This window comes from Myotis lucifugus, unplaced genomic scaffold (assembly GCF_000147115.1).
Source record: "Myotis lucifugus unplaced genomic scaffold, Myoluc2.0 scaffold_203, whole genome shotgun sequence".
In the NCBI taxonomy this organism is placed as follows: domain Eukaryota; kingdom Metazoa; phylum Chordata; class Mammalia; order Chiroptera; family Vespertilionidae; genus Myotis; species Myotis lucifugus.
In genome coordinates this window covers 1,693,231-1,706,009 of record NW_005871251.1, presented here as the reverse complement: position 1 = coordinate 1,706,009, position 12,779 = coordinate 1,693,231, and the positions used below count along the sequence as shown (strand labels likewise).

The 12,779-nt window shown below is 36.4% G+C and overlaps 1 protein-coding gene across 4 annotated transcripts in view; it reads left to right on the top strand.

The window, feature by feature from the left end:
- The window catches only part of MAN1A2 (mannosidase alpha class 1A member 2), a 67,470-nt gene that overhangs the window by 16,886 nt on the left and 37,805 nt on the right, over positions 1-12,779 (top strand). For all 4 annotated transcript variants that reach the window (XR_002831358.1, XM_006097485.3, XM_014463262.2 and 1 more), the window contains exons 4-5: positions 5,111-5,229; positions 10,993-11,073. Coding sequence is in view for 3 of the 4 variants with exons in the window: in XM_006097485.3 (XP_006097547.1) it covers positions 5,111-5,229; positions 10,993-11,073 (200 nt within the window). In the remaining variant the exon portion in view is untranslated. The remainder of the gene's footprint in view (positions 1-5,110; positions 5,230-10,992; positions 11,074-12,779) is intronic.

Genomic DNA, 12,779 nt, shown 5'->3' with positions numbered 1-12,779 from the left:
GAGATATAAAAACAATTAATAATGAGAGAGAATCATCGATTGGCTGCCTCCTGCACACCCCCCACTGGGGATCGAGCCTGCAATCCCGGCATGCGCCCTTGACTGGATTCGAACCCGGGACCCTTCAGTCCACAGGCCGACGCTCTATCCACTGAGCCAAACTGGGTAGGGCCTCTGCTTGTTTTTTTTTAAAACCTTCTTTCTCAGAACATTTAATGTATTAACATTTATCAAATAGATACTGGTTCTAGGCAAGATAGTAGGTAAGTCACACATTATTTCATATAATCATTGCAATAATTATGTAAGGAAAGATTGCTGAATTTAAATTCAGAAGATAAATGAGCTTTCATGTAACTAAAAATTTCATTCCTTAGAAGTCAATACAGATCTTTTAAGTGAGCAAAAGGGATGTTTCTTAACTGAATGTAATTTTGTTAAATCCTAATGGAGAAGTTTTGACTTAATGTGTTTTTTTAAAAAAATAATAGGATCTTTAAAAAATGAAAGGCAGTTTTAATTTTTGGTAATTTGGTCAGACTTCTTCAAATGTAAACTTGTAGATCACTGTTTGGTTAGGTTGGTAAGTGATGATGGGTCCTGGTAGGTCCAGATTATTGTCAGGAGAGTTCTTGCTAGCTGGCCATTAGGAGCACTTAAATTGGTTTACTGGACACACTGAGAGTTATTTGTGAGATCATAAAAGTTAAAGGAAGTTACAGTGTTGGAAAGGGAGGTTTTACAAAAGAAGCCCTTTCCTTCTGGGTTAAATGGGTATAGAAGCAGGATTTTCCCAGTGGTCCTCCATTTCAGAGGGATCATTCTTACAATGAATAGTAATTAAGTATACATTCCAATAAAATGTTTTACCTTCTTTTACCAATCTGACATGAGGTCAGTAATGTGCTTTAGATTCTGAAATTTGGTTTGTTGAATAAGACTCTATTTTCCTTTAGAGCAATAGTTATATACACATTAATAGTAAAACATCTATAGTATTTACATAGTTTATTCTGCTGTAGACTGAATTGTGTCTGTCACAAATTTACATGTTGAAGCTCTAACACCCAATATATATTTGGAGATAGAGCCTAATTGGGAGTTAAGCCTAATTAAGGTTAAATGAGGTGGTAAGTGTGGAACCCTAATTTCAATAAGGTTAAATTACATAAGTGTGGGGCCTCTGACAAGAAGAGAAAAAAACAACAGATCGCGCTCTTCCCATGTACACACACCAGGGAAAGACCATGTGAGGACATGGTGAGAAGGTGGATGTCTACAAGCCAGGAAGAAAGCCTTCACCAAAACCTGGAGCCTTAATCTTAGATTTCTAGTCTCCAGAACTATGAGAAAATAAATTTCTGTTGTTTAAGTCTCCTAGTCTATGATATTCTGTTGCGGCAGCCTGAACAGTCTAATAAACATACTGTATGCCACAGACTTATTTCAGAGATTGATGTGAATTGGACTAACAGCAATCTTATGAGACAGGGACAGTTATTATTATTCCTATTTTACAGATGGGAAAGCCAAAGCACATTTAGGAACAACTAACTTTTCTTAGGTCACACAATTAGGAAATAATAGAGCCAGGATTTGAATCCAAACATTCTAGTGCTAAGATCCATGCTTATAACCACTATTCTATACTGCTTCAGGAATCCTTCAAGAAAGGAAAAGGTAGTATCAGCACACAGGAAAAATCCAGTGTGAGAAGAAAATGACAGTGAAATGGTAGACAAAGTGGAAAATGTAATCTGCAGAAGTTTTAGTAGTCAAAATTAGCTGCATGTATCTTTTAATAATTTTGCCTGTCTGTGCCTTGGGGCTTTTAGCCAATGGCACAAACCTAAAACTACCTATAAACTTTGAAATAAGAACAAAAACTGGTACTCTCCTTAAGGATTTAAAATAAGCATGATAAATATTTTGGACAAAATACTAAAGAGATAAATAAGTGATTATGGAAGAGATCGGGATATATGGGTGATTAAATTGCTTAATAAAGCTTTTGTTATCTTAATAAAATCTGAGGAACAAGAAAAGTGAAAATATGTCTGTAATAACTCAGAACATTCTAGTTAATATCAACATGGAGTTGGGAGAAGACTAAGGAATTTACCAGAGTGTGGTGGAGTACTTGTCTTGTTATCAAGATACTAGAGGCCTGGTGCACAAAATTTGTGCACTCGCAGGTAGGGGCAGGGGATCCCTCAGCCTGGCCTGCGCCCTCTCACAGTCCAGGAACCCACAGGGAGCAGGCCTAAGCTGTCTGTCAGACATCCTTATTGTTGCTGTGGAGGCGGAAGAGGCTCCCACCACCACCGCTGTGCTCACCAGCTGTGAGCCCAGCTTCTGGCTGAGCAGCGCTCCCTGTGGGAGCACACTGACCACAGGGGGCAGCTCCTGCATTGACCGTCTGCCCCCTGGTAGTCAGTGCACATCATAGCGACCGGTTGTTCTGCCGTTCGGTTGATTTGCATATTAGCCTTTTATTATATAGGATACTTGATAAGTTGAAAAAATATTAGGAGCACATGAATAAGAAAATGTGATGTAAGTGAAGAAGGATAACCATTATAAGAACAAATTTGTATAGTTTTATTTATTTTACTAAATCAAAGCATTAATTTTTTTCAAACGCAAGCCTGTCACTTTTTTTTGAGATTTTCAGATATGCTTTAATTAATTTACTAAAAAATTTTTTTCTATTACGGTTGTATGGCTATAAACTTTCAGAAGAAAATACTATTTACCCAGTAGTGAAAGGACCAGAAGAAAAAAGTAAAGAAAAGAAAGACTAGTAAATTAAGTAATGTCAAATGTTGATTCCTAAAATATCACCAGATAACTTGTTAAGATAAAACTTTATCTTTGTTTAATGCTTACTTTGTAAAGTAGATCACTACCTCAGCAGAGCCTTAGTAGCCTGTCAGATGGGGAAGGAAAAAGTTGAGATGTTTATTGAGATTTAAAATCTGTTTTTTTTAGATGGGCCTTTTAATTGGAGGAGGCTTGTTTATGATGATCAGATAAGGATCATGATATAATAATTTAGGATTGGTAAGCAGGAAATTTGGAGGCAAAGAGTTCAGAGCTTTGGCGTGTAATCCATCTTGTGATACTTTCTGTTGAAGAGTTGATGGGTCTCTCAGGAAGTTCCTGGAGTGAACAATAAAATTATTTTGCAACTTTCATCATTCTGAGCAAGAAACTCCTGGAACAGTAAACTCTTGATGAAGACAGTATAATAATAAAGTCATGTTAATGTAGATAGTAAGCTGTGTGGATGATTTTCATTCTCAGAAGATAGAAATAATAATTGCATTCCTGGGGTTGGGGAGGACCCATTTGCTCCCTTTTATTTTTTTTCTGTGCTACTATGTTTGTTTGCTAATATTTTATTCAGGAATCTTGCGATTATATTCATTAGTAAGATTGGCTTGATTCTTATCATGTGTTTTTAGTATCTAGTTTTGGTATCAGCTAGCTTTTTAAAAAAAAATATTTTTATTGATTTTGGAGAGGAAAGGAGACGGAGAGCGAGAGATAGAAACATCAATGATGAAAGGGAATCATTGATTGGCTGCCTCCTGCATGTCCCCTACTGGGGATCAGGCCTGTAACCTGGGCATGTGCTCTGACTGGGAATCCAACCATGAACTGGTCCATGGGTCGATGCTCAACCACTGAGGCATGCCAGCCAGGCTCAGCTAGATTTTTTGAATTAGTTCCTACCTCGTGGAAACATTTCCTTTAAGATTAGGATTATCTCTTTCTTGTAGATGGGTAAATCTTATTATTTTGATTTTCTCTACTCACATTTGATTTATGGCTTCCTTTTTCAGTATGATCAACCTGCTTTTTGATTGTTAAGGATTATTGCAATTTCTGTTCCATGATTGTCTAACCTTGTACTTGTATTATTATTTTTAAATAGATATTTTGCCTTTTCTATGAATTTGTACCAGAAGAGCATCGTTGTCTTGAAACCGGACAATAAATAGGTCTGGACTGCCTATCACTACTTAAGCCAATTAAGCAGAGACAGGGTTGAATCGTATATGAGCATTTTTATTTTCTAGTGTTTACTTTCTAATATTGCTGGCAGCATGGTCATCCACAAAAATCTGCTCTGCTCCTCTGCCCCCATAAGCCTGCTACTTATATTGGGAAGAAAGACAAAGATTATGTGTGGAATTAGGCAAAAGGAATAAGAATGGGTATGCAAATGGAATAAAAATGGGTAAAATAGTTACAGATTACAGGCAGTGGGGGGGAATGCCTCCAGGATTCCATTGTTTCCCAAGAAGGTTGCTAATTTCCCGCAATCCAATTCACGCGAGCCGACTTAACTCGTTTCCCGCAATCCAAGTGTTAACTCCCAAGTCTGGGGGCCTACAACTCCAGACAGGTCAGAATGTGCTTTCTTTAATCATGGTTAACAGAGCATGATTAATATTTCTTAGAACTATAGCAAGTCCCCACTATTTGATTTCTCTCTTCCATCCCTAACAGTCTTATGATTTAGCTTGTTATCTTGAATCAACCTCCCCATTTCTTAAGTTAATCCTTTTTTATTTAACCTAATTTAGTTAAATAGATAGCTCTCATATTATGACCAAGAAGAAAAGTAAGGATAATTATAATTTTGGTTTTTTAAAAAATCTTATTAGTTGTCAATGTGCCATCTTTAGGAAGATATATTAAACAATGTATATTATCTATTCTTACAGAAAAGTGAACCACGTTGGTTATTCTTTTGGGTCCTAATATTCCTACTTTTATTGTCCTTTTATATTTGTAATAATAAAAGGGTAATATGCTAATTAGACCGGACATCTTCCAGACATCATTCTGGATGTCCTTCCTGATGAAGCCGGGGCAGAGGGAAGCCAGCCAGGTCCCGGGTGCCTGCAGGTGGCCCAAGCCAGCCTGGGTCCTGGGTTGCCTGTGGGCAGCCGGAGAAGGGAAGCCTGGGTTCTGGGTGTTGGAGGGAAGGCCTATTCTTGCATGAATTTTTGTGCATTGGGCCTCTAGTATAAAATATTACAATAGGCCTTATGGGAAGGCCATCTTTTTAATGACAGTTTTTCCTCTTCAAATATAGGAAGTTCACAAATGGGTGCTACCATAGTAGATGCTTTGGATACCCTTTATATCATGGGACTCCATGATGAATTCCGAGATGGTAAAAAATGGATTGAAGACAGTCTTGATTTTAGTGTGGTGAGTATACAGTTGATAATTTCTTCGATTGACTGAAAAGACACAGTGTCAAACCCTAATAGTTTTGAGCACTTTACTAGTAGTTTAAGGAAATCCCAAGTCCCCTTTTTTTCTTTTGGGATTATCAGTTGTTATTTAATTTTTGCATAAAATACACATTCTCACCATCTTCCTTGTACTTTTCTTGCCCTTATCATTTGAGGCACTGTGTTAAGGCAATAAATAGTTAGGTGGAAAACATATTGAGCTAGAACTATGAGGAAAGCATAAGCTGTAAATAATAACTTTTATTATTTTTTAAAAGATTGAACTATTTGGGCTCTGGCCAGTGTGGCTCAGCTGGTTGGGCTTTGTCTTGTGCACCAAAGGGTTGTCAGTTTGGTTCCCAGTCAGGGCACATGCCTGGTAGGGGTGGCTCAGTTGTTAAATGGTACTGTTTAGGTTTGAAGCCCAGCACAGCTACATTCTAGCTGTGTGTCTTGGGAAAATTTCTTATTCTTTCTGAACCATCATAAAATACTATCCCATTGCAATATTGTGAGGATTATTTGAGATAATCTGGTACATATAAAGTGCTCAGTAAATGGTAGCATTTTTTCATTACCATTCTTCATCTCAAAGAAATGTGGACTTTTTGTTGTCTTCATTATCATTTTTCATGTATTTGTGCCTGCTGTTTCTCTGACTGTAGTCAGAAGTCATTCTTTCTCTGTGTTTTTCTCTTTGGCAGACCCTGCATTATTCTAGTTGTGATTTAAATCCAAAAAAAATTTTTTTTTCTGATGCCTTTCCTGATACTAACCTAGAAAAGCTGATTATTTTATTTTATATTATTCTAGCATTTCGGACATATTTTATTTAGAATAATTTTTGTTATCAGGTAGGGTTAGGTTTGGCTATGATGGCAGAAAACCTAATATAAAATATCTTCAACATGATAAATGTTCATTTCATTCAGATTAAGTACAGAGATGAGCTGTTCAGGGCAGATTTGGGTAGCTCCTTGAGCATCAAAGTCCTGGGATTCTTTGTCTTGTTACTCTGTCAAGTATATAGCTTCAAACTCATGGTATAATGTGGCTCCTCAAGATAAGGTGGATAAACCTTCCAGGTACAGAAAAGAGGAAGGGATAGAGAAAGGTATGCAACCGTTCTTCAAGAACACTTCTGGGGAGTTGATTACCCTATTTTTGCTTGAATACCATTGAGTAGCTCTTACTCATATGACCCAACCCTAGTAAAGAGAGGCTGAGAAATAATAGTCTTTTTTTTTTCCCCCTCTCTTTTGGCTATGTAGCCCTTATAGATTGTACTTCCTGTATCTTGTTTAAGAAAGCACTTCTCCAGGGTCATGAAGATATATTACTATGTTTAATTCTAAATATTTAATGTTTGCTTTTGCATTTAGGTCTTTAAATTCATATGGAATTGATTTTTTTATGCAGGGTGAGATAAGCTACCATCAGCTGATCCTTGTACCATTTATTTCCCCACTATTTATACATGCCACATTAGTTATATTAGTCTTTTGTTTTCTATTGGCTTTTTTCTTTATCCCATTATTAAACTGTCTTAATTACAATATTTTTGTAAGAAGCTTGATGTCTATATGTGAATCTTAATATCTAATCTTCTTCTAGGAAATTACCTTAATTCTCAGCTCTCTGTTCTTTTCAGCTCTGGAATACTGTTGAAATTTTGGTGATGATTGCATTCAATTTATAGATGGGAGAATTGACATTGGTGCAATATCAGATACTCTTGTTCATTAATGTGACAGCTTTATTATGCCAAATAATTAGCTAGCATATCGTTTTTATCATTTGGCTCTATCAGGAACCAGAACTATGCTATTTATTTTAGTTAGAGAATTTACTGCTTAGTATTATTAACCAAATTATGGGGAACTGAAAAGGCAAAAAGAGGACATTGTGGTATCACAAGAAGTATTACCTACAGTAAACAGCTGCTACCCCTGGGACTTTGAGAACAATGTGAAGAGATTAGGATAATTAAAATTTAGTATTTAAGGACTCTTGTTTCTGGGATCTTAGGAGGACTTTCTTAGAGCTAGGTTTCAGACTTCTGAGGAGCGGGTACCTAGCTAGTGTTTGGTATTGCTAAGGGCTGTAATGAAGCTGATTGGGAGATTGTGTATGTATGGCAGGGGAACTGTAACCTGGAACTAATGGCCACTGCCTGGGTGACGACACTGTCAGAAACCAGAGATGGAATAAGTCCCTTCTCCTTCCTCTAGCCTTGTGTCATCTTAGTAAACCTCCTATTGGCATAGCCTATAAGGCAGCCAACTGGCAAATGAGGAGAGGAGGAAGACCAGGGGAAAGGCTCAGGTGTGCTTCTGAGAGGGAGAGCGAGCTGGATGCTCTGTCCTAAAGGTCTTAAAGGTAGAGATTTTAGAGGAGGTCCCAGGGGAATATCTCAGTAGAATATTCATCAGCTTTCCAGGTGTGTGCTTTCAAGGGTCAGGGTCTCCACTAATTGATTGGTCGGTGCCAGGGGCAGGGAATCATTCAACGCAGCCAGTCCTGAGATCAGCTGTGGCATCGTTTGTCTGGTTTTGCTGCTTTTCTGGGCCTGGAGCTGAAACACAACTGAGGCCTAGATATAACCTCTAGGGACAAAAGTTTAGGGGATCCAAACTGCATGACCAGTGATATGCTAGGGGAGGAAAGGTCACCCTGGGGGCAAGGTCCCAGGCTACACTTGTCCTTTGCTAGGCACCTGGGGATTTCTACCTTGGAGACCTGTACATAGCCCATCATCCTTGCTCTGCTCATCTGTATAACTGCCTACCACACTTCCTCTGTAAAAGACACTGTTCTAGATTTCATGAAAAAATAAATGAACAAAACATAGTCTTATCTCTTTCTTGAGTTTATATTCTAGTTTTGGGAGAAAAACAGTTGTTAACCTAAAAATAAAAAGCTAAAGTGAGAGGCAACAAGTGTTTACTTGAGATAAGAAAGAATTCAGGCAGAAACCCAAGTTATGTTCCAATTAGGAGGGAAGGCAAGGGATTTTATGAGAAAGGAAAGGAAAATAATTATATGATTGGAAGGAAGGAATTTACAAGTACTAGTATGTTGGTGCTAAAAAGCTGAGTTATTCTCTAGCTATATACACATGGTAGTGTTAATTCTAAAAAATGTCCTTAATTTTCAATCCTTGAAGTCAGGATTTCTGCTTTTCTGTTAGCTTTACAAATAGCTGTTTGGGATATAATGTTGGTTTCACCCAGTTTAGAGGTTATTTTTGTCCAGTTAAAATATTCCAAAGGTTTGAGGAGTAAGACATGCCAGGTAGTTCCTCTGGGATGGCAACTCTGACTCCATTTTGAAATGACTCCATTTATAACATCTTTCACACAATAAAAAAATATTCCAAGTTATACATAATATATCCATTGGTGATAAGTGCTGTGGAAAGCAATAAAGAGTAAGTAGGATTAGAGTAAGTAGAGCTATTTTACATGGGGTAGTTATTGAAGGACTGTTATGGTGACATTTCTGAGAGGAGACCCAACAGAAACTGTGTGAACATAAGTAAGGCTCTCTCCTAATAGATATTATAGCTGAATATAGAATTAGAGGTTGATGATTATCTTCTTTTCATTTTCTAAAGATATAGTTCCATTGTCTTTCAGTTTCTGTTATGCTGTTAAAAAGTGTCTCATTTTTCAAAGATAATGTCTTTTTGCCCCCTGTTTAAATATTTTACTTTTTGCTTTGTTGTAGTGTAATTCCCATTACCATGTGTCTTTTATTCTTTAAAGGATTCATAGTGTTTTATCAGCCTGAGGATTTATGTTTTCATCAATTTTGGAAGATTCTCAGTCATTACTCCTTTGAATAATGCCTATTTCCCATTCTCTTCCTATTCTCTAGAACTTCTCTTCTGTCTCTCTTGTGAGGGAAGGTATAAATTTTACAAGTAAATAATTATATAGTAATCAGATGGTAACATGGTAAAGATATTAGTGGTGAGGATTATTTCACTATTTTATATTGTGTTGTCAGAAAGACCTTCAGGTAAAGTACAGTGTAAAGATTGACACAGGAGTTTGGCAATTCTGGAACAGTAAGTACACCCATTTGGTAATAAAAAAGTGAGTCAAAGGAATATTGGAAGGAGATGATGTCAGAGAAATGGGGATCTGATTATGTTGGATCTTATTAGTCATTGTACTCTGAATGTAGCCAGAAGTCATTGTAAGAATTTGCCACGGAATAGTAGCCTAAACTGACTTAGGATTTAAAAGGTTCACTCAGCTATAGGATGCTGTATAGAGTGTAAGCCGAAGGGTAAGGATGAAATCAGGAAAACTGGCTAGAAGATTACTAAGGTGATAGAGGCCTGCCCTCCCTCTTTCCCTTCCTCTATATATTTGTGAATTTCTATTGCAGTGTGCTGTATATTGGGAATGTATGATATGGAGTAATACAAAGCACTTTGCTTTTGAGGATGGGTATGATGATAGTTATGTTATTAAAAATAACATTGTATTGTGAAAATTCTATATTGGAGAAACATACTTGTGGTATCAAATGCTGTATGTATTCTGTCTATTAATATTTGGAGGACTTTAAGGTAATAAATATTTCCTTTTAATTTTTACTAAAAAAATCATACATGTTATCTTTATATTGGTCAATTGTGTATATTCTGTGAATTCTTTAGTCATGCTTTCTGCCACTTACTTTTCTTTCCATATGTTAGAATTTTTCTCAGCAGTACCTATATTCATAGCAAACATAGACTCAGTGTAGTAAGGTTATTAATATTTGCTATATTTGTACAAAATTTCCTCCTTATTAATTTTGTTCATATTTTTTTTCTCATTAGTAATTTGCATCTTGGGGAAATTCAAGTCTTTCTGTCATCATTTATTATCAATACTATTGATTTAATGCTTACAAAGTACCTTCTTTTTCAAGGATGTCTACATATAGTCACATTTTCTTCTAATTTTTTGTTGTGATATTTTTGTATGTTTGTGAAATGGTTTTCCACATTGATTTCTTACCTAGGAGCCATTTTCTCAATATTATTAATTGAATAATCCATCATCCTACCATTTTTTTGTGTGTGTGCCTCTTTTAACATTTATTAAGTTATATACTAGGAAAAATATTTAAAATTCATGAGGAGAGATAGAAGTGAAAATGAGTATTATTCTGTACTGATTAGAACAAGGAAAAGGACCAGTGGAGAGTGCTAATTCCAGAAGTAGCTAATTACAGGAAGTAGAAGCTTTCAAGGAGAGAATAGTCAACAGTATCAAATACTTAGATAATTTCACAATGATATGTAAGATACATGAAAATGGCCCATTGTTCTAGGCCAGTGGTTGGCAAACTCATTAGTCAACAGAGCCAAATATCAATAGTACAACGATTGAAGTTTCTTTTGAGAGCCAAATTTTTTAAACTTAAACTGTATAGGTAGGTACATTGTTATTAACTTAATTAGGGTACTCCTAAGGCTTAGGAAGAGCCACACTCAAGGGGCCAAAGAGCCGCGTGTGGCTCGTGAGCCACAGTTTGCCGACCACGGTTCTAGGCAGTTAGGAAGTAGCAGGGACAGTAGTGGAGGAGTTGCAATAACATTACCAAATGGGAGGGGAGAGATGAAGATGTAGAAAGTGGAAAAACATTCTCCACAGGATGTTTGCAAGAAACTTACGAAGTATTGAAAACTATAAAGTTTTACATATATGTGAATATTTTCAATATATTTTCACAGAATTCAGAGGTGTCTGTGTTTGAAGTCAACATTCGATTTATTGGAGGCCTACTCGCAGCATATTACCTTTCAGGAGAGGAGGTGAGCAAAATCAAGTAATACGTTTGGTTTGGGGAAGGGGCTGTGAATGGAACTTACTTAATAAAATGAAAGATTTCCCCAGCAGCATAACATTTTCTTAATTGTCAGTATTAAACTAAGGTTTGATGAAAGAACTGGAGGATACAAGTAGGACTGTTCCTTGGGAATAGTGAGTTTTTCATTTTGAGAACATAAATCCATCACAGATCTTAACTTTACATACACCACGTCTCCTTTGCAGGAGCGATCCTTCTTCAGGTGGCTGCTGCTATAATTAATTACATGTCGAAACAAAGGGAGGGGGGGAATGAATAAGATCATAATAAAGGATGAATCATAAAGATTGAATATGGATCCTCCCAAGACCAAAAATTAATTATTAAAACTGTCTGGAAATTGACTACAGTTTTTTGCTCTAAACTTAAAAAACAAAATAAAACAACTCTGAGTTCTCTTTCTGGAAGTCTTGGTGTAATACACACAGACACAGTGGAGTCTTACGGTGATGGAGAAGTGGATGTGGGAAATTCCACTACTCAGATGGAATAAAGAATGGAATTGGATAGTGGGAGAGAGAGAAACTAAGGGAAGGAAGCTATAAGTAATTTATATTTTGTTTTTTGAGAAACTACTTAACCCATATATTCCATTAGTTTGTGAGAACTCTTTGTAAATTTAAGAAAATTCATCTTTTGTTATGTGTTTTAAAACATGGATTTCTGTGCTGTCTTTAGTTTTTTGTGATAAACTTTAAAATCATCATTTTTAGGATTTTTTGAACCTTTATGGCTTCAAGATGTTATTAGAAAGCCTTCCCCATGTTTGTGTTATTACAAAACAAAAATTCCCATTTTCCTTCTGGATTTTTATGATTTCATATGCTTGTATTTAGATATTTCATCTGTGTTGCATGCTTGTATAAAGAGTGAGCTATTCCTCTTCTATAATTCTTTTAGAAGCAATATGTTTGAAGATGTCGGTGTTTAATAGAAATGTTAGATACATAATATTGATTTAATTTGTAATTTTACTGTCAGACTTTATTATGTAACTCCGTTATACCTCCAACTTATCTTTCTATAGCCACTTCTTCAGTTCACATTTATTCTTTTTTTTTAATCCTTACCTGAGGATATTTTTAGAGAGAGGGAGGGAGGGAGAGAGAGAAACATCCTTTATTTCCCTATTGGCTGAGTCTTGCTGTATGAAAATACTTTCCTGATCTCGCCAGGCTGTTGCCTTGTTGAGTACATCTTCTTCACATGGACTGATCTGGGACTTGACTCCCTTTGCTCGGTTGGCCTTACTTTCCTCATGTTGGTTCCAACTGCTCTAGGACATTCCTGCCCACTCCAGTCATATCTCTGGGCTCAGACTCTTGACTTCAGCAGCTTCTGGGGTGACATTAAACAATAAAGGGAGGAAGAAAATGAACTCTTTTGGTGCCTTCAATTTCAGATTTTTTTTTCCAATTCTCTTGAGAAAGGAGCACATTTTTCTTTTTACCTTTATGGTTATCTGATTATGTAGAAGTACTAAATAATTTGTGTAATTGGCATACTTGATTAATTTTCCTACCAAAAGGCATAGGATTCGAAATTAATTATGAACAGCACATGAAAGAGAAATATCAGCCTTGGCTGTTCACACTGGGCTCCCCACCTGAAAGTCGAAGCAGAATGTTGAAATTTTGGTTGCTGTTATTG